The 20,454-nt window shown below is 38.8% G+C and overlaps 1 protein-coding gene across 1 annotated transcript; it reads left to right on the top strand.

The window, feature by feature from the left end:
* The first annotated feature begins 425 nt into the window (after window positions 1–425).
* On the top strand, window positions 426–19,064 carry gch1 (GTP cyclohydrolase 1). The gene is made up of 6 exons (XM_074666819.1): window positions 426–899; window positions 9,098–9,207; window positions 13,358–13,413; window positions 14,213–14,244; window positions 14,366–14,450; window positions 15,947–19,064. The coding sequence occupies exons 1-6, from the start codon at window positions 521–523 to the stop codon at window positions 16,071–16,073; spliced, it is 789 nt and encodes a 262-aa protein (XP_074522920.1). The 5' UTR covers window positions 426–520; the 3' UTR covers window positions 16,074–19,064.
* Window positions 19,065–20,454: the final 1,390 nt, after the last annotated feature.

Genomic DNA, 20,454 nt, shown 5'->3' with positions numbered 1-20,454 from the left:
TGTCAAAATTTTGAGTTTTTTTTTTTCTGTCCTTATTCTGAAATAAGTGAGAAGTTTAAGATTTAAATTAGATTCTAAGATTAAAGTCAAAGCCCTGAAATAAATCTCAGTTAAGACTTTTCTGATTTTATTGCACAAGTAGCCTATCACTTTAGAAGCAGGGTTTAGAGAATTTCAGTCTCCAAGTTAGTACAATGAATATGAAGTTATACATTAAACACTGAATCAAGAACTGAGCCTCGTTAGATGGAAACAGCACCTGTGGTACATTATGAACCTGGTTCATCATTTTCAGGGTTCATGGGAGAGTCAGACTGAGTGGCTCCGCCCCCTGGAGCCTTTCAGCCAATAGGAGCCCTCTCTGGATTATCCTGCTGTTATAAAGGCTGAGGATGCAGCAGCTGCTCGAGTAGCGCGCACAAAAAGTGAAACAACAAGTGCAAACGATCAATCAGGTGGAGAAAGTGTGTCAGTGAGTGCCCAGCAGACAGAAACACAAAGTGAAGACGAAAAAGAAGTGATGGAGCACTCCAAACAGACTCAGTACACGTCGAAAGAGATCAAAGAAAGCGGGGACAGCAGCTCCGTGCCTAACGGACACTTTGACGGGCTTGTGAAGCGGCCGGCCGGCGGCCCCGTGCGCGCACCCGCTCCCCAACCTCCGGGTGCAGAGTGCGGGTCGCACCGGCAGACCAACGCGGTGATGGAGAGCTGGAGGGAGGAGCGCACCAGAAGCGTGGAGGACAACGAGATGAGCCTGCCTTCCCTGGCTGCCGCTTACACCACCATCCTGCGGGGGCTTGGGGAGGACCCTCAGCGGCAGGGGCTCCTCAAGACCCCCTGGAGAGCCGCGACAGCCATGCAGTTCTTCACCAAGGGCTACCAGGAGAAAATCATCGGTGAGTTTTTTAATCCACAAAGCCGCTCAGAGGTGCAGGGGATTTGTGCTGCGGTTCAACAGGTGTCATGTGGACTGCAAACACATCCCAAAATTCACTCTGCAGCTTCAGGCATCCACAGAAATGATCCACATGCCTTCCTTAATGAATTATAAGACTTAGACATTATAACCTTTTAAAAGAAAAACAACACACTTTTATAGATTCATAGGGCTGTTTTGGAGTTAAAAGAACAAGATGTCCCTCTTAAGTAAGAAGTGTGCACGCAAAGAAAGTACTAAAGCTAAAAACAAATACTAAAGACATGTGCTCAAGTCAACATACTTATTTGCATTACTACTTCATCTTTTAACACGTCTATGTTTATAACTTCATTTACTACTTTATTTGTCTTTCTGAAAGAAAAGTTCCTGGACACCATCATTGTTGATTTTCATTTTAACAAGATGCTGCTCAATATTTAGCCAAATCGTGGGCTATAATCCTTCATATTGAGCCTACTTATAAAGGGACAGATTGTGTAATGATTTCAGATATTTGTGAGAGGCATTCGTCATCAGTAAAAGCTGGGAAAATACAAGCACAATTCTGTAAAATAAGTAAAGCATGGAAATTTCAAAGCACAAAGTACTCCTATGCAGATAGAGGAGAGTGATATGGTGATACAGCAACTTATATTCCATCTTATAATTAATTTAAGTGTCAGTGTGTAAAATGCATCACATTGAATCTCCAAGAAAGTTGCAACAATGTTGGATATCATTTTGTACTCTGTTATGCCTGTGGAGTAGAAAAAGTGGAGTAAAAATGACAACTGTTGGCAAATATGACTTTTTTAGTAGCTTATGTTGCAGAGGGAGAGGTAAACACTGCCCCTGTAAACTTTGACCCTGTTTGAAGTTCATGTAAAAGTTCTCAAACCTCCTTAAAACTGCCAAAGAAGACAATAAAAACAGTTCAGCAACAGCTGTTTGAGTCAGAGCTGAAGCGATTTATCGATTATTGGCTTGGCAGAAATTGATCCAAAGCTATTAGGATAATCTGTTAATTGTATAAACCACAAAATGCTAATTAGCTTATTCAGCAGGAATTTGACCGAATTTGTTTTAAATATTAAAGAAAAGTTTGATAACAGCTTCAGTTTCTACAATAGTCAAGGTAAAAAAAGTAATCAACGTTCTTTACACTGTTGATTAAGCAAGACAATAGTTTGATAACACGACTATTGGCTTCAGCATTTCAATATTTTCAAGTATTTTTTGGGATTTTATGGACTTATAGTAAATAGACTACACTTAGTGGATACTTTAAGAGGAAAAAAAACTTGCAGCCTTTTTTTTTTTTTTTTTTTTAACATCCACTTTGGATGTTATCGGATTATTTATGACTAGTTATCAGTCTGTATCACTTCTAGTACAATTCTCTTATTACCGGAAACTCAACAGTTTGTTTATTTGTTTGACCCATCGATCCCTTCGTAAACCAAAAGATGGCGCTAACTTTTACCAGAGAGATTTAATGAGTTTGTGGGGTCATTCGAATGTAAGATGAGATGAAAAATCTTCAAGAAGTGGGTTACTTCTTCCTTAAACAAGTTCACTATTTCCTACAATCAGCGGAGTCTGCCCCTAGTGGCCATTAAGAGAGAATGCAGCCTAAGGCTTTTTTGACTCGCTTTTTTTTAGACCCACAGGGTATGTCCACTTCTTAATGGAAGGCACTGTTGTTCTGTTTTATTTTTAAGATTACGTGATACGATCTTTCAGTGTTTCTAACTTGCAGTGACGCCTCTTCATCGTCTGCATAACAAGATCATCAGCACACAGACTGATTTTTAAATATTACCCATTCTCGCAATTTGCAATAGATTTGTCTGTTGATGGAGAGCAGGATGACTTCTTTTGCGAAGATGGGAGTGACTGATATTAAAATCAGAAGGGACACCTTGTCGTTGATCGGCCTATCCCTCCTCTGGTTCATGTTAAATCCAGTCAAACCAGCCTGGCCTGCTGCTCTGGACTCACTTCCAGAGCCTGTTTGCTGAGTCATGTACAGATGAGGGTTAGGGGGTTTGGAACACCCGGTGAAGGGGTTGACACACAGTGTTGGGTCCACATTGGCCGGCTTCTCCCAGGAGTGGTTGCTGTCAGGGATCTGCCCCCTCTCCTCCATCTCCAGAACTCCATCTGGAGTCAGTTTGTTGTGGGGGTCGTTTGGTGCGTTGTAATGCTGGAGGAAAGAATGCAGGGACGTGAGAGAAAACGTGAGGGCACCATGTGAGAGGAGGAGGTGTTTGGTCCAGTTTCAAACACAGGTACAGTTCCCAGTTTCCCCTCACGTCCGAGCGAGAAGGGGACGAGATAATGATGACACACATGTGTGTTGTTCTTCAGGAGGTGGTGGTCTATCTGCATGCTGATTGGTCGTAACTGGAGACTCCCCTTTGAACACAAAAAACACGTGTTTTAGTTTTTAGGCTGCTGGATGTTTGTGGAGAGTTACAGCCTTTTTTAAAGTTTCACACTGTTTGATTACTGTGATTGTGCGCATGTGTGTGTGTGTGTGTGTGTGTGTTAGCATGCGTGCACGCAGGTCATGGGTTCAGCTTTCATCACAACATGAGCTAGAAATCCTCTTGTTGTTGAGCACATGACCAACAAACTGTAATGAGGAAGAGTTATGAGGAGATTAAGCAGGAATTTATTAAGCTTGTGATGTTATAGGAGCCAGATTACAGACACTGAACACTTTTTCTGCTTACTGCATGTTTTTACTCTTAACTAATTATCCCAATCAATGTGGCAATTTCCCTTAGTCTCTAAATCATGTTGTTTGTTTCCATCTGAAAAAAAGTAAATTTGATTATTTTTCCTCAGAGTATTAACGAATATATATAATTTTTTCTTTATTCTGACCCAGAACATTTTATCTGGGGTCCAAATCAGGAATCAGTCATCTTATGGGAATTCAACTCCAACTCCTGCTGGCCATCCTTTCATATACCCAATCCTGGCAATATTATAATTCTTGTAATCTTTAGGGTTTTTTTTATTCTAGTGTGGTCACACATTACAGAATCTGAAATCTCCATGTTGCGTCAAACTCTATCAAGAAAAATTAAATCTTTAAATGTTCTGGTTTTCTTTTCTCATTATTTAAAATTGACACCTAACAACATTCCACTTCCAGCATCTGCACTTTACACACACTTATTCCTACACTGATGGAGTGTCAAGCAGGCGTCCTGAAAGTACACACACACTCACAGCTGGCTTATACGACCATGTTGCTGCTGGAAAGCACAGAAAGTGCTCATGTGCTTGAATATGACTGACCAGTCTTCAGTCAAAGGCCCAGAGCTTTAAAGGATTATTACATTTCACACAGCCAGGACATTTCAATATTAGCTGCAGGGTTGACCGAGGACACAGACTTATTTTATGATGCATTTAAAAGAATTTGGATTTAGAAAAAGCAAAATTTGGACATGTTAAATTAAATGTATCGTCTACTTAAAGGCACAATGGCATCACAAAACCACTGAGTTACATTGGAGGAGATGTCTTCTTTAGATGTATCATGCTTGTTGCTTACTATTGTTCAGCTGCTGGGTGAAGCTCCTCCTTTTGTGACGCGTCCAAAAATTTTCAATAAAAGTCCAGCGATCAGTTCAAAGGGTTTATTGTGCAAAAAAATCCAAAAACCGTCACGAAACAATATGTAATTCAGGCAAAAAATTGGAAAATAATACTGGATGAAAACTAAACAAATGATGGTGATAGAACCAAGGTGAAAAAAAATTAGCATGACAACAAAAAGTGACAGTCAACAAAAATATCTTAGCTCCCTGACTATGAGATTCTGCTCTGATGTCATCAATGTGACAATCTAATCTATACCAGTATTTCTCAAATTGTGGTCTGTGGACCCCTAGTGGTCCATCAGCGTCCCGTAGTGGTCCGCGGACCCTGAGGAGAATTTTTTTTTTTTTTTTAATGGAAGATTTGAGAAAAAAGAGGGGTAGGGAGGTGAGTATGGCTCCCACACAAATTAATAAAAAATGGTTTATAAAAGCATTGTGTGATGTCATTTAATCTAAGAATTTAAGTATTTAAATACTGGAAATTTTAAGTATTATGGAATAATATATCAGTGATGTCGTTATACTCAGGTCGTTTTTTTCCCTCATTCAAAAAAAAAAAAAAAAAATCAAGAGGGACTAAGTTCACTTTTTTACTATAGCTGCTGTAATTACAACAACATGTTTGATGTGAGTTTGTAGTTCATGAGTTTGATCTCTGGGGTGTTGTTCTGGGAATATTTAGCTCATGGTGGTCTGCAAGATTTTTCTGGAAGTATAAGTGGTCCTTGGTCTAAAAAAAACTGAGAAAAACTGATCTTTACTGCAAGACATCGGCTAAACTTATTTTAGCTTCTACAATGCTAAAACTAAAGGTGATCATTGTATAAGAATTTAAGAGTTAACTTGAGTATTGTAATGCCAGAAAATTTAACATTTTACTCAATGCTTAAAAGTTTTTTCCAGTCTACTTATTTGCAGCTTCTTGGTTTTGGAAGGTCTCACAATTAAAAGTTTCTTGACGTCACTTGCATTTCATTGTAAGACATTTTAAAAGCTAACACAGAGGTAAAGAGCAGATTAACAATCCAGTGATTGTTGTCAATAATAGAATAGAACTTTATTGTCATTGTAACAAGTACAACAAAATTGAAGTCACAGCAGCAATCAAGAAAACAAAAGTAAGAAAGTGTATAGAAAGTGCTAAAAGGTCCATAAGAAAATGGATGATGACAGCTTGTCCATCATTCTCCTGTTCAGCCAGCCTCCACCTCCACAGGGTCCAGGACTGAGCTTCTTCAGTCATGCTCCATCTCCTGGATCCTGTCTGCTCACAGCAGGGGAAGCTCTTCCAATGTGGTGTTGGGGTCTGATGTTAGCTCCGTTAGCCATGTCTGTGAATAGCATGATGCTACTCCTCCTTTTGGTATTCCCTCTGTTGCTGGGTCAGCACAGCTAGCTCGTCCATCTTACTGGAGATAGATCTTACGTTCCCAATAACAATGAATGGAAGGACAGGTTGATGTCGTCACTTCTTAGCTCACACCTGAGAACCAGTACGTCATCCTCACCTCCTTCTCCTCACCTTATTGGAAGACATCAGGCCTTACACCAGTTAGCATTGACATGCTACAGGCTGCTAACAGCTGAGTTCACATGTAAACAAAGCAGCCATGGTTACATGTAGGATCTCCAGACAAACACAGGAGAAAAAATAGTAAAAATATCACTGAAGCCGCAAAAAGTTTGGCGTCCATGACCAACAAACAAACAATACAAAGTAATGATCCACTCCAAATACAAAGATTACGAAAAAGAGACGAAAAAAGTTACAAGAAACGGAGAAAGAAGAGAGAGCTGCTGCAAAAGGCAGCCATAGCCAACAGGGCGGCACCTAGCAACTAGCATCTCAGAGCTTTGAAGGATTGTTATGATTTAGCGATTCACTTGCTTCCCGCTTTGCCACAGTGTCAACAAGCTGAGGTGAAATGTGCTTGACTCTCTTCCGACCAATCAGAGTTTGGTATTTGGCACAGCAGGGTTATAATGGCGAACAACTACACAGATATCCTTACCTTGCCTCACAGGATAGAAATACACACCCAAACCTACTAACACGCACACACACACACACAGCATCAATCATCGAGTCATGAGTCATTCTACACACTTTTGATCAACATAAAGTAATATTTTCACTTTTAAATGGATTTGAAATTATCATGAATTGAGAATATTATGGGATGTTAAGATAGAAAAAAAGCAACAAGCTTTTAATGTCAGTTAACACTAACTGTGTGTCGAAAACGGTGTGTTTTCAGGCGTCAAATGTAAACGGGTGAGTCATGAATTCATGCCCCGGGTCATGGCTATTAATAGGAAATGTGTGTGTGTGTGTTTTAGTAATGAGTGGGCACCATTTAATACACACACACACACACACACACACATCTGAAAATCAAATAATAAACCATGTTTATTCAGTAATTTACTCATTAACTGTATCCTGCTTCATTAAGAACATGTCAGCACACACACACACACACACACTGTCTTTATGGTCACCCTGGGCATCAGAACAGACAGTCCTCACCCGCTGCCCTTTATCTGTTTAAGGTGACGTTATTTTGCTTCAGGGGGATGTTGCTCTGAGAAGAATCTTTAACTGTTACAGTAACATCCTCTCAGTTATTATTCAAGAGGTTTGACTCTTTTTTTCAGTTCTAAAACCTTTTTCACCGCCTCTATTGACACTTTTTTGTTTAAAATACTTAAGTGTTGAACATGTATGATCAAATATTAAACCACACACAGGTATAAAAGAAGGTTCCTGCGTCACTATTTCTTTTTGATGGTTGGACTATTCTTCTCTCCTTCACCAACATGCGTCATCATCAACTTAACAAAAATGCCAAAAACTGACCTAAAAATGCTCGTAACCACCTATTACCTGGTTCACTCACACACTCACACACACCGTCAAATAAAAACTCTGCAGCAACAAGTCAGCATGTCTCCTGTTCATCAGTGACCCTGGCTCCTCTCCCTTTAACAGATCGCCAGTCAGGAAATTAAAAAGTGCCGCAGTGAGCGAGAGGCGTCTGCATCGTCACGAACAGATAAAGCGGTTTATTGAACCCCTGGCGACTGAAAAATGCAATAAAGCAACAACAGGAAGGAGAGTATGGAGGCAGAGCTATAATTACACAAGGATGTTTGCTTGAAAGAAACACAGAAAGTCAACAACAAAGAGAGGGGAGCAGCTGAAGCGAGCAGGTGAACATCAGGTCCAGGTGGTTTCCATCAGTCTGTCATTGGAGGGCACGGGGAAAAACATAAAGTAGCTTCATGATAAACACATTAGAAATTCAAACTGGATCGAGAAACCAGGATAATCTGGATAAACATGGATTATGTTGGTAAAATTAGAGCAGTAAATCTAAGTGCAAGTCAGAATTAAAAAAAGGATGGAAAATTACAAGGAAAGCTTTTAATTTTTTTTTTCAATCAAAGTTGATTGATTGTGTTTAATGATGACTGAAAACTAAGCAAAATTTTGACTCATAAATTCAAATTCCTACAGTTTTTATTATTGGTGCACACAAGTACTAAGGAAAAGAAGTGCTTCAAAGAGTTTTTATGGTAGGGTCAGCGAAAATGAAAATGAAAATGAAAATGAAAATGAAGGATATGAAGCTGTTTGTCTATGTAATCTATTAACATGGATTGCCAATGATTTTGATAGAAAAGTCAGAAATGTACGACTAAAAATCTCTTTTTAAAGATGCTCCACAGGGGATTCAGCCCCCCCCAAAAAACTACAAACTGGTTTCTTAAACTTGTGAAAACCAAAACACTTGCAGTTGCATGAAAAATTCAAATGATTTTATTTGTTGTGTTTTGAAGTTGCATCAAATAGACACAGATAAAGACAGATGTTTGTTTATAGATAATGACTAATTTGCAGGCTTCCTCTGCATTTTAGGATTGATTTTAAATTTTGTGATCTATCTTTTTGACTTTTTAAAACCCCACATTTTTTGTATTGAACTCTTAGATCCTCCGATCAGTGTCTTCTGACTGTCCCCAGGTCAAAGTTGAAGCTCAGGGGTGACCCAGCTTTCTCAGTCCCTGCATCAAATGGGATGTTCTTCCTCTTCTTATTAGGCTGTCCCCCTCTATGCCTGTTTGCAAATCAAACTTAAAAACACACTTTTACTCCCTGGCGTTCTCCAGTTTTGACTTTTTCCTGTGTTTGCGTTTCATTGTTTGTTTTTAATTTTTTACTGTACAGCACTTTGGTCAGCATTTTGTTATTTTTTAATGTGCTTCATAAATACATTTAGATTGGATAATATAAGCTCTATAAAGTAAAGAGGATGAACTGTGCAAAAAATGTGCCCAAAACTTTTGGATGAATCAAAAATATCTCATTCTGTAAACTAAATAAAGAAATTTAGAAACATCCAAAAACAAAAATGAGTGATAACATTGTGTAATTATTTGTCTTGTCCGGACGTTGTTTTAAACAGAGGCTGGAAATAGATCAAGTGTCTCTGGGGTATTTTTTCTTACAGGAAAATTTGATTATTTTTATGACTTCCCGTTTCTCTTGCAGACGTGCTGAATGACGCCATCTTTGATGAGGACCACGATGAGATGGTGATCGTCAAAGACATCGACATGTTCTCCATGTGTGAGCATCACCTGGTGCCCATCTTCGGCAGGGTGAGAGAAATACACAGTTTTAAGTTTTACTGGAGCTCTTTGTGCATGTCTTTTGTTTGTTGAGCTTCTCTTCCTGCCGTGGATTAAACCCTCCTGCCTCATTTTGCAGATTTTACAGAAAATTCTGTAAAGAGCTGCCTTTTTAAACTGTGTTCTCATAGAGGCTTCAAATATCAGATTTCTAGCCTTAAAGATGCTCACATGTTTCTAACAAACCAGTCTTCTCTGTGATGTTTCTCCGGAGGTCTGCAGAGCAGCAGAGACAGAAGAAACAATCAGATTAGCTGAGATCTGTTTATCCAGCCTTTTATTCCTTTTGTTTAAGCCACCATCCTTCTCCTTTGACATCATTACTCTCCTCTGAAACCTGATTGGCCTCTTCCCTCGGTCGGAGTTTTCTTCCTCTGCTCCCTCTTATCCCTCCATCTTCGCCTGCAGGTGCATGTCGTTTAAGACAATAGAGGCTGGCAGCTGATGCTTTCCCACCACTGCAAATGGGCTCTGATGACAGCAGTGAATCACATCAACACTTACCACACCTCCTGTGTGTGTGCGTGTGTGTATCAGTGTCCATCAGGTGGCTGTTCATGTCTCTAAACCTCCTCCCTTTCCTTGCTACCGTCAGCAGCGTCACCTCTTATCCACCGTCGCACATCTGTTCATCTGTCTGCTGTGTGTCAGTGACTCACCACTGAGAGAGCTCCTCCTCTTCCTCCTCCTCCTCTTCATTTTTTTGGCAGATGTAGACACTATTTCCTAAACTCTTTTAGTCTCTGTAACAGAGGAGCAAATTGTTGCAGAGTATCAGGACAACTGTGAAAGAAGACAGCATGTTAAAATAATCTATCGAATCAGGCTTGAAACTTTCCAGCCAATCACAGGAGATGTCTAACTTTATATTTAAACAAACAAACTTTAAACAAAAGAAAAAAGCTGAGGATTCATCCTTCAAAAATGATGGTTGTTTCTTTTTTGTACTTTTACAGCAGCTAAAATCTGTCCGAGTAAAAACTGACTACATGAGAGTAAGCTGAGAAAAGTGGAAGCACTGTTTTTGTTTTGTTTTTTTTGGAAAAAAAACACTTAAATGTTCTGAAACCAGTGAGCAGACTGATGTGCAAGCAGCGTCACAGCCGCTCTGTTAGATGTCGATATGTCAGGATGCTGAGCGCACAGGGAGGGATCTGAAGAACAGAAAGGAAGATCTCTGCACGCTTGTTGCTGCTGCCCTTTCTCTCGGCTTGTCAACAAATTGCATTTGACATTTGAGTGGTGTGCACGTGTGCTTAAGAGAGTTAGAGCCTCCAGACATCCACAGTAGTGATTCTCCAGCTGACGACTCTGTCTCTTCCTGCTCTCGTCTGCTGCTCATCCACCTGCTCCTCTTGTCTTTAGGTGGTGCCTCTTTGTCCATTTTGTTCGTCTTATGCTGAAATAAAAACAGGGACAGGGTCGGCCTGTATGATGTGAGATGGAACTGAAACATTGTTCTGTGGTGCAGTATTAAACAGCTTCTGTCAGCCTGTAAAGATTCAGAGTGAGTAACAAATCTGACAGTTTAAAGAAAGTTTGATGAGAACCATTCTGTCTGAAAACACATTTTAACTCTAATCAGAAGCTCAAGGAAGGGAAAAGAAAGCCAAAAGTTCCTCACATGAGGTCTTAAGTTTGTTTTTGGTAGGGATGGGGAATTATAAGATTTTATCAATACCAATGCTGACAACAATCCTGCTAATCCATTCAATTTTTTAACGATTCCTTTGCTGATTCCAGTAAATTTTGCATGTGGGCAAATGGTCTGATTTTCAGTGGCAACAATGCCAAACATACATCCCAGTATAGATAACTGCTTCAGCAAGTTGCTGGTGTTTCCACTCACTTAAGGTTGTGCAGTAGGTGTAATTAAAATTAAGCCACAATTCTGACACTTCTGAACCCTGTCAATTGAATGGAATTGATAAGGGATTTGATTAGCAACAAAATTAATGATATTGATTCTTTGATGGAACTGTTAACGATTCTCAGTTGGAATTGGTTTTCGATTCCCATCCCTAGTTTTTGGGTAATTCCCTGATGAAAAACGACAGTATGCAATAAAAAGGCCAATGTGGAGAGAACATTATGAAACAACATTTTTTTTTTTTTAGACCTTGGAAAATAAATAAAAAATCATTAGTTTAAAAATCATGAAATTGTTAAAATAATTATATCAAATATTTAAATATAATAATTCAATCTTAAAGAATGATAAAAATATTTTAAAATAATATTGCCACATTTTACAATTTAATTACATATTTTTCTTTTATTTATCAAATTGGCATTTATTTCAAATTGTTGTTTTTATTTATTCAGTGAATCTTTTGGGATTCCATATACATGAGGTCTTAAGTTTGTTTTTGGGGTAATTCCTTGAAAAAACACTTTGCATTTAGTTGAATTACACTTAAAGCATCAGTCAGGGGTCAACGTTTCCAAGAAGCAATTGACTACATATTTATTCAAAGACTTGCATGGACAGAGGTCAGATTTGGATCAGATTTTTGTTGATGGAAACATTGAAGACGGGTCATAAAATCACATGAATGTATTTCCTGAGTCTGTAAAAAGAGGAGCTTGGACTCAGTCAGCCTCAGCCACGTGGTCTGGGTTGACCCCGCTTTGGACGATATTTCTGTCAGGAGGAAGGGCAGTGGGACACTTTTGAAGACTGGGAAGGGGTTCTTCAAGCTATCTAGAAAGATTTGCTACTGAAATTACAACCAAATGAGCAGGAGAGAGGAAAGACAAATAACAGTGAGGCCCTGTCAGGACTTTTTGAAAAGTGATTTTGAAATTTCTTAACTTTTCCAGTTCATAATCCACATCTTTAAATGAGATTATCAAAGACACAATTAGTTATGTCTAAAAACTACTTCTCAGTTTTCATGGTTAGATTGGATTTTTCCAGGAGACACAAAAACATATTCGGAAAAATAGACTTTTGTTGACATAACGATGGCCAGGAAAGTTTAGAAGTGAAGGGCAAAATCTTAGCTTTTTTCTGAAGAAAAGGGATTTCTTGGATTTATTTTACAGTAATGATAGAAGCTGGAGCTGGACTGTAAAAAAAAAAAAAAAAAAAAAAAAAAAAAAAAAAAAGGTCAAAAAAGCAGAAGAAAGCTAAACAAGAGTTTTCATTCCCTTTTTGAAAATACCAGTACAGACTCACAACTTGGCAAGAGTGACGTTCTTACTGCAGTCGGTGATGGTGCTCATGGGAAACCGAGTCTTTATCCCAGAAAAACACTACTGATCTGACCAAAGGTGTTGCTATAGCAAAAACCAAAGAGATAGTCCATGAAAAACTTCTTTATGAAACAAGAAGTGGGCGAAGGGAGTTGAAAGGTTACCAGAATGGATTTGGATGATAATAAATCCAGTGAAAAACAACCACCTTTTTGAGGATTAGAAACTACAAGAGATCTATGAAAGAAGCCAGTATTCTGATTTGTACAGATGCACACACTGACAACGGGAGAAGAAAACCTTTCTCTGTCTCTAAAGGTGAGACAATGAGACACTTCTGGACTCCATGAGTATAAATCAGCTCCTACCATCTTTTTCAGACTCCTGTGATGATGCCTCTACCAGAAATGTAGATGTTAAATATTCAGTAAATCAGAAATGTGTTGGCTGCTGTTGTGAAACCGTGGAGGGAAGAAACAAAGAAAGTCAACGTGTTCCTGACATGAAGTGCTCGAGCTTTAAATAACAGACTAAATGTGAAACTGTTTAGGTTTTGAGGCTCTGAAGGAGACCAGAAAGGGTCAGATCATGTTTATTCAAATGATTTCACCGATTCACTGAAAGATTTTTGAGTTTCTTACTTGTTAGGATTACATCTGCATGAATCTTGTGTTGATCTTGAAGTGCCTTGGCCGTGTTTTCACTTCTTGAATACTCCTGTTTTAATACCTTAGGATCATCCCGTTTCCATGTCCTACTCTCACTAATCCTACAAATTTGTCCTCCTTTGTCTCCTTAAATGTTTACAGCAGAAGGTCTTAGATTATTTTTTCTTTTTGTTTTGTATCAGATAAGTTTTGGACTTGCTCACTTTTTCACCCATGATTTTACAAATATCTTCTTTTACAATTTTCCTCTGCAGGTTCACATCGGTTACCTACCAAACAAGCGAGTTCTTGGTCTCAGCAAACTGGCACGGTGGGTACACTCCCTCTGATTATATGTGTGTGTGTTTTTTCTTTCTGCTATATTTAATTAGACATCTTAAAGTGGATGTGTTTGTGTGTGTTTGTGTGTGTTTGTGTGTGTGAGAGAGAGCTAGTGTGTATTTAAGCTGATTATTTAAAGGTGTCTGATCCCACTGACCCCAATACCTTCAGGCTTATCGTACTAACACCTCGTATCGGACACACACTCACACACGGTGATGACAAACAGCTGATCCATTCAGATTTTTGTGACAAAAACAAAACTGTGAAGGGGACAGAAGTTCTGCTTCAGGAAATCTTTGGTCTTATAGATTAAGCTTTTTTTTTTTTTAATCTTGTAAATGCCCATCTTTGTTCTCACTAATTATGTAGAAGAATGTTTTGAAAATGTCCCACAGAATTTTTAAGACAGGGATGAAGATCTTTGAGAGCTGAGTGGAGTATCATAACCCCAGAAAATCCCCCCACAGCCTCCTTTTCTTCACCTACTGGCTTCAGATCAGCTTTTGTTGGTTTATTTTCTCAGTTTTAGTCCGGTGTCTGTCTCTCTGTGAATCCACAGTGTATCTCAGCCTCTCCTCATACTTCTCTGTTTGCTCTTTGACATTTCCTCGGAGGTTGTCGGGGTTAAACTTGTCTGAAGCGGTTTTGCTCACAGAGAAGAGCAGCAGGTCAAAGGTTTTCATGGAGCTGTTTCTGTTTCTGTTCATCCCTCTCCAGTAGATCTCCTCCGATGACTGTTTGGAAATGTGTGTGTTTTAAATGTTTCTCACTCTTCTCTCCTTCAGGATCGTTGAGATCTACAGCCGCCGACTACAAGGTACAAGAGGAACACCGACACTGATTCTCATTTTTTAATCCACATCCAGTCCACGTCCAGAGTTCAGAGCTCTCTGTTTGCTCTCTAGTTGATGTTTGTCCATCTCTCCGTCTCTCCACAGTTCAGGAGAGGTTGACCAAACAGATTGCCGTGGCGATCACCGAGGCCCTGCAGCCCACCGGGGTCGGAGTCGTCATCGAGGCAACGTACGGACGTCCACTCTGATATCTGTCTCCATGCGCACTTCAGTGATTCATCCTTGCTTTCTTCTTCCCTTTCCTTCAATTTGTTTCCTCTGGACTTCTCTCTCATAATCTTATTTCACTTTCAGATAATCTACAATTTTCTTTGTTGTTCCAAAGATATTTTTTTCCCCTTTTCTTATTTCCTGCAATTCAAAAAACTCAAATCTTATCGAGTGTTTTTGTCTTATTTTAAGAACAAACTGTCGTATTATACTTGATATGAGCCACATTCGACTGATCAGTACAGAAAAATGTCGTGTTTCACGTTGTTTAAAGACACAAATGAGCTCTGAATTGCTTGTAACAAGTGAAAAAAAATCAGCCAATAGAACAAGAAAAATTTCTTAAAACTAGAGTTCTGTATTAAACAAGTAACTTTTGTTCCTTGTTCCTTTTAATTGTTACAAACAATTCAAACCTCATTTTGTCTTTGAATAACTTAAAACAAGACATTTTTTCTGAACTGGGCAGGTGAATGTGGCTCATATCAAATCCAAAAAGACATCTTCTACTAAAAATAAGACAAAAACACTTGATAAGATTTCAGTTTTTTCCAGTGTGTTGACTTTTTCCTTCTTCCATTTCTTCTTTCATAACTCTTCTCTTTTTATTTTGTGGTCTTTATTTTTTTAATTTTCTTTTCTTCATTGTTTCATTTTTGTCACTTTGTTTGCCATCTTTGCCTTCCATTTTTCTGTTGCGTCTTGATTTTAATCACATCTTTTAGCCACGATGGGATTTTTTTAACACATTTTTCACGTTTTTGATTGCTTTATTTCATTTTTTTTTGGAAATGTTTTAAAATGATTAAAGAAAAGTCTACTGGATTGTCTTTATAGTCACCTTACATTAATATAACATTGGCTCAGCTGACCTTTGAGACAATGTCCAGCAGAGCAGGAAAACTAAATACTTCCAGCAGGAAATGAACAAACTAATGATCAGTTATTTAAAGACAGTTCTCCAAATGTATTTAATTTAAACTAAGGTGGACAGCCAGTAGTTTCACTCTTTGGATTAATATTATTATTAAGAAGATTCTCATGTTATTGTGAAGTTTTTTCAAAAAGTTTGACATTTCATCTCTTTTTTAGGAACTTTTTTTCTCAGATGTATAAAAAAGACTGTCATTAATTTCCCTTCTATCATTTTATCTCCTTTGCTGCTCATTTTCTGAACTTTCTTCTCTTTTTTTTGTACTTTCAGCTCTATTGTCCATCTTTCATTTTAGATTATCTTTCCTTCTTATTAGTTTGTTTGCTCCCTTTTTTGTTTCAGCACCTCTTCTCTTTGGTCTTGAAACTAATTTATCAATTGTTTTATTAACCCTCTTGTCTGTTACACATTTTCTTTTTACTCCTTGGTTGTTTTCCATCCCTGCTCAGAAGATAAACATGATAAACATATAAATTGTAATCTCCTATTCTTCCATTAAAAGTCCTCTCTCCTCCCTGCAGCCACATGTGCATGGTGATGCGAGGCGTTCAGAAGATGAACAGTAAAACCGTCACCAGCACCATGTTGGGCGTTTTCAGGGAAGACCCAAAAACCCGCGACGAGTTTCTGACGCTGATCCGGAGCTGAGGAAGACCCAGCCCCTCCTCTTCCTCCTCCTGATGCCTGATGTTACCTCCACCTGCACGGGCCAGTGTTTGTGTGTGTGAGAGAGAGTGTATGTGTGTGTGTGTGTGTGTGAGTCCAGAGCGAGAGTGTCCAATCATTTTAATTGTGGTTATCTCAGTGACGTCTGAGCGAGGTTAATCCCAGGGCGATGTTTTTGTTTCAGACGTCAGGACTTTACCCGGCCAATCCAGACGTTGTGTGAGTGATCATTGATCAAATATCAATCTTTGGCCTTAAACTACGTAAGAAGAGTTTCCCTGAAAGACTCCACACACATTTAAAGTAACCATCTTTAGTGTCTCGTTAATGGAATTTCATTGTAAAGAGCGACAACTCAGTGTTGTCAAACAGGTGTTTGTTTTGTCACATTCGAGGGGGATGTTAAATCACAGCAGCAGAAAAACTGTTACATGTTGTTTTTGAGCTTTATGATGTAAATATCAGCAGAGAGCAGGTTGGGTTATTTTAAATACTCTGGTGAAAGTATTTTATGACATTTTTAGCTTCTTTGCAGTAAAACAGCTTCATAAATCTGAGATATGTAAATTAATTGGAGCAAATAATGAGTGTTTTGCTTAAGTAAACACCATTTAACTCATTTTGAGCCTATTTGAGGCTATTAATGCTCATAAACTCATTACAATAGACCAATTAACTGCTGCAAATATGCCTTTAATATAACATAAAAACTTACAAACTTGACTAACAAAGTTATTCCTCAAACAAAGCCTGCACTCTATGTCCCAGCTCATTAACAGTAGATTACACAGTTACGGCAGCAAATAAATAAATCAATAAAGCTGATTTTGTGGCTAATCGTTTGGTAAAGTTATTAGTTTCTATTCGTGGAATTACAGAATCCGATAAAACGGATAAAGATTTGTTTGGCTGATTGGAGACATTTTCAACTTGCAGGAGAAGCTGTTTGTTTATTGTTCTGTTTTTAGTGTGTGTCAGACTCACCTGTTTGGATCTCATGGTGGTTGGAAAAATTGAAGCATATCAGCATTTCTATCAGAAACATATCCTGTAAAAAACACAAAAACAAAACGCAGTCTGAGTAATGACAACCTTAAGTGTCTGAGGCCAAACGATGTTTCAAGTTTCAAGAGAGAAATCAGATGTTCAGACCTAAACTGGCTGTATCCATGTTTGATCCTGTGTGAAAATGGTCAGTTTGACACATGACTCATAAAGGACTGGGAGGCTGTGTCCGAAATCACTCCATATACACTATATAGTGCACTATTTAGTGAATACGCCATTTTGTAGTGCTGTCTGAAATCTGAGTGAGCATGGTCATTCACTATATAGTCCACTCAATGTATCCCACGATGCATTTTGAAAAGTAGTGTATTTGCGATGCTCACTATATGAGCAATATATATCGTCATGCATTTTGGTTCAAACAGAAGAAATGGCTGATTACATGTTTAATGATCACTAATAGCATGAAACAACATTAAAAACTGTCAGAGAATAACACTTAGCTCCCTGTTGAACTTTCAGACGAGCCCATCCCACAACTTTGAGCTGAGAAACAAACAACACGGACGTTAGCCGTTAAACCGTTCCACGCGGGTGATGCATTCACAGGACCTTGTAATTCTTAAACACAGCATAAGTTCCGTGCAAATATATGGTTTATTTATTTAAAAATAACGTGTAATAAATGATTCTATTATATTTGGCTGTTGCAGAAAATAAGCTAAATATGATATTAGGTATCACTAAAATGAATACTGTTTTGCAGTTTTTAAGAAAAGATATAACTGTAAATCCCCAGCCGTCCGTGACTGACGCGAGAGTAAATACGTCACTGTCAGCGGCTTGGAAATGAGTGAGTAGTGTCCGAAATGTTGTTTTAATTCAGCTGATTGAGTGGACTATATAGTCAACTACATCTTATTCACTATATAGTGAGTAGTGAGTAGGGAATGAGTGAGTGATTTCGGACACAACCGAAGACTTTCAACTCCGTAATAGTTTCATTATTTTTTTTTAAACCACACAATGCTGCTTGGTAGTAACTTATTCAAAAACTCACTTGCAGAATTATTCAGGATCCACTTAAATGAAGTTAGATTTCTAAACCATAACTTTTACAGTCAGAGATGTTTTTTTTTTTATTTTAAACTCAAACCACTCACTGGTTTTATGTCTAGATGATTAAAGTAAATCTGTACGGATTTTCTGTTCAGCTTTGGATAGTTAGAGGAAACAAGCAGTTTGAAAAGATGTTGCTTTGGGCTCTGGAAAGCTACAATTATTGTACTTACTTTTAGTTTTTGTACAGAAGCAAAAGTTTCAACTTTTGGTTTTTAATGAACAGCACTTTACTCACGGTCACACCTCACAAACCTTTACTGTCACTACATCAAGATCATTTTCACGGTTTAAGAGTAGAGCTGAAAACTTTACAATCAACTAAAGCAAAGTTTTTAAATAACAAGCATTTTTGGACTTTTTGCACAAAACAGTGATCACACTAATATTCAAACTCTTTGTGTTGAACTCTGAAGACTTCTAACTTTTGTCGTTTGGTCCCATGTCAGGATCTACCCGTGTGCCAACTCGATTTAAAATCCCCCTAAAACCTGACTGTACGCTGCAAATCTGAACTGTATGTGTGTGTGCGTGTGTGTGTTTGTTCATCCCAGCAGACAAGTATGAAGTGTGTGTGTGTGTATGTGTGTGCTGTTCAGTGTCTGTATTTCCTCATGTAGCTTACTTTTGAATTTTAACGCGTCATAATGTCCCCAGACTGATTTTAAGAAGTCATTAATCGTCCATGTAGTTACTGAAGTCCTGTATGAGTATGCGTGTGTGTGCGCATGTGTGTGTGTGAGAGACAGATGGAGGGAAGTCGAGCACAAACACACTGCTCTGATGTTGTTTTTGTGGCCTTGTAAAGAAGGACGGCCTGTTCTTTGGCCCTTCAATCATTGTAACTTTATGTACTGTGTTCATTGAAATACTTTTTAATCAAATGAAATAAATCTCTATGTGACAGTGATGGATGACTTTGTTCTGTCTTAAGCTTTAGGTTCATTCCTTTTATCCTCTGTTGCTCTTTTGCAAACACAGAAAACACTCAAACCCATGTAGAGCAGCCTAAAATCGGGGGCCCCACAGCTCACTTCAGCCCTGATGCTAATTAGAGGCTTGATCTGGCCCTGCGCCCGGGACATGGATCTGAACATGATCTGGATTTCTGACAGAGGAATGACTCAGCAGCTCCAGTGAGAGTTTTATAACATCACACTCGCAGATTTCATTTACCATCAACCCCACAGCTGCAGGAGTGGGACTGTAGGTTAAACTCAGTAAGCTCGTGTTCAAACACAACCGTGAGAGTGTTTGTGTGTGTGTGCTCCTGCTATTTGCCTGATCAACATTTAAACTCATGTTACCTGGATAGTTGATGTCATCAGGTGATGTGGTACAACTTCAACGCTTCAGGTCACAATAAGTCACCACCACTGCAGGTTGAATCTATCAAAAGTTACAAAAGACTGATCGTAAGAAGCAAAACTGTCAAAGGAAGTAAGCCACTGCTGCACTGAGACATATCCATAACTATAAAAGGCCATGTTTGTTGTATTTGGACACAACCTGTTGATTTTCACTTACTCATCAGCCACTCTATCAAGAACACCTCAATCCATTCAGGCATCCAGATGGTGAAGATGACCTGCTGGAGAGGAAAGGTGATTTGAGTGGCTTTGAATGTGACATGGTTGCTGCTCTGCTGATCCACAACCATCTCTAGGGTTTACAGAGAATGGTCCCAAAGAGAGCAAACATTCAGTGAGCAGCAGTTCTCTTGGAGTAAATGCCTTGTTGAGATTGGAGAGGATAGAAAGGAAACAGTAACCCAAATAACCACTGGTTACAAACAAGGTATGATGCTTCCAAGATCAGAGAAATGTTACCTGGTCTGATGAGTCTGGATTTCTGCTCCCACCTTCAGTTGTTTGGCTCAGAGTTTGGCGTAAACATGAAAACATGGATCCATCCTGCCTTGTATCATCAGTTGGAGAGGCATTTTTTTTCTTGGCACACTTTGGGTCCCTTAGTACCATTTAAGCATGCTTCATACTGACCATGTCTGCTGACCATGTCCATCCCTTTATGACCACAGTGTCAGTGTGATGGCCACTTCCTGCAGGATAACGCTCCATGTCACAAAACTAAAATCGTCTCAGACTGGTTTCTTGAACATGACAATGAGTTCAGTGTACTCAAATGGCCTCCACAGTCCCCAGATCTCAATCCAATAGAGCACCTTTGGGATGTGATGGAACGGGAGATTCTCATCATGGATGTTCAGACACATCTG

Source organism: Halichoeres trimaculatus, unplaced genomic scaffold, assembly GCF_033239565.1.
Source record: "Halichoeres trimaculatus isolate MK-OKI-2021-1 unplaced genomic scaffold, fHalTri1.1 fHalTri1_scaffold_3, whole genome shotgun sequence".
Lineage (NCBI taxonomy): Eukaryota > Metazoa > Chordata > Actinopteri > Labriformes > Labridae > Halichoeres > Halichoeres trimaculatus.
This window is presented reverse-complemented; position numbering and strand designations above follow the sequence as displayed.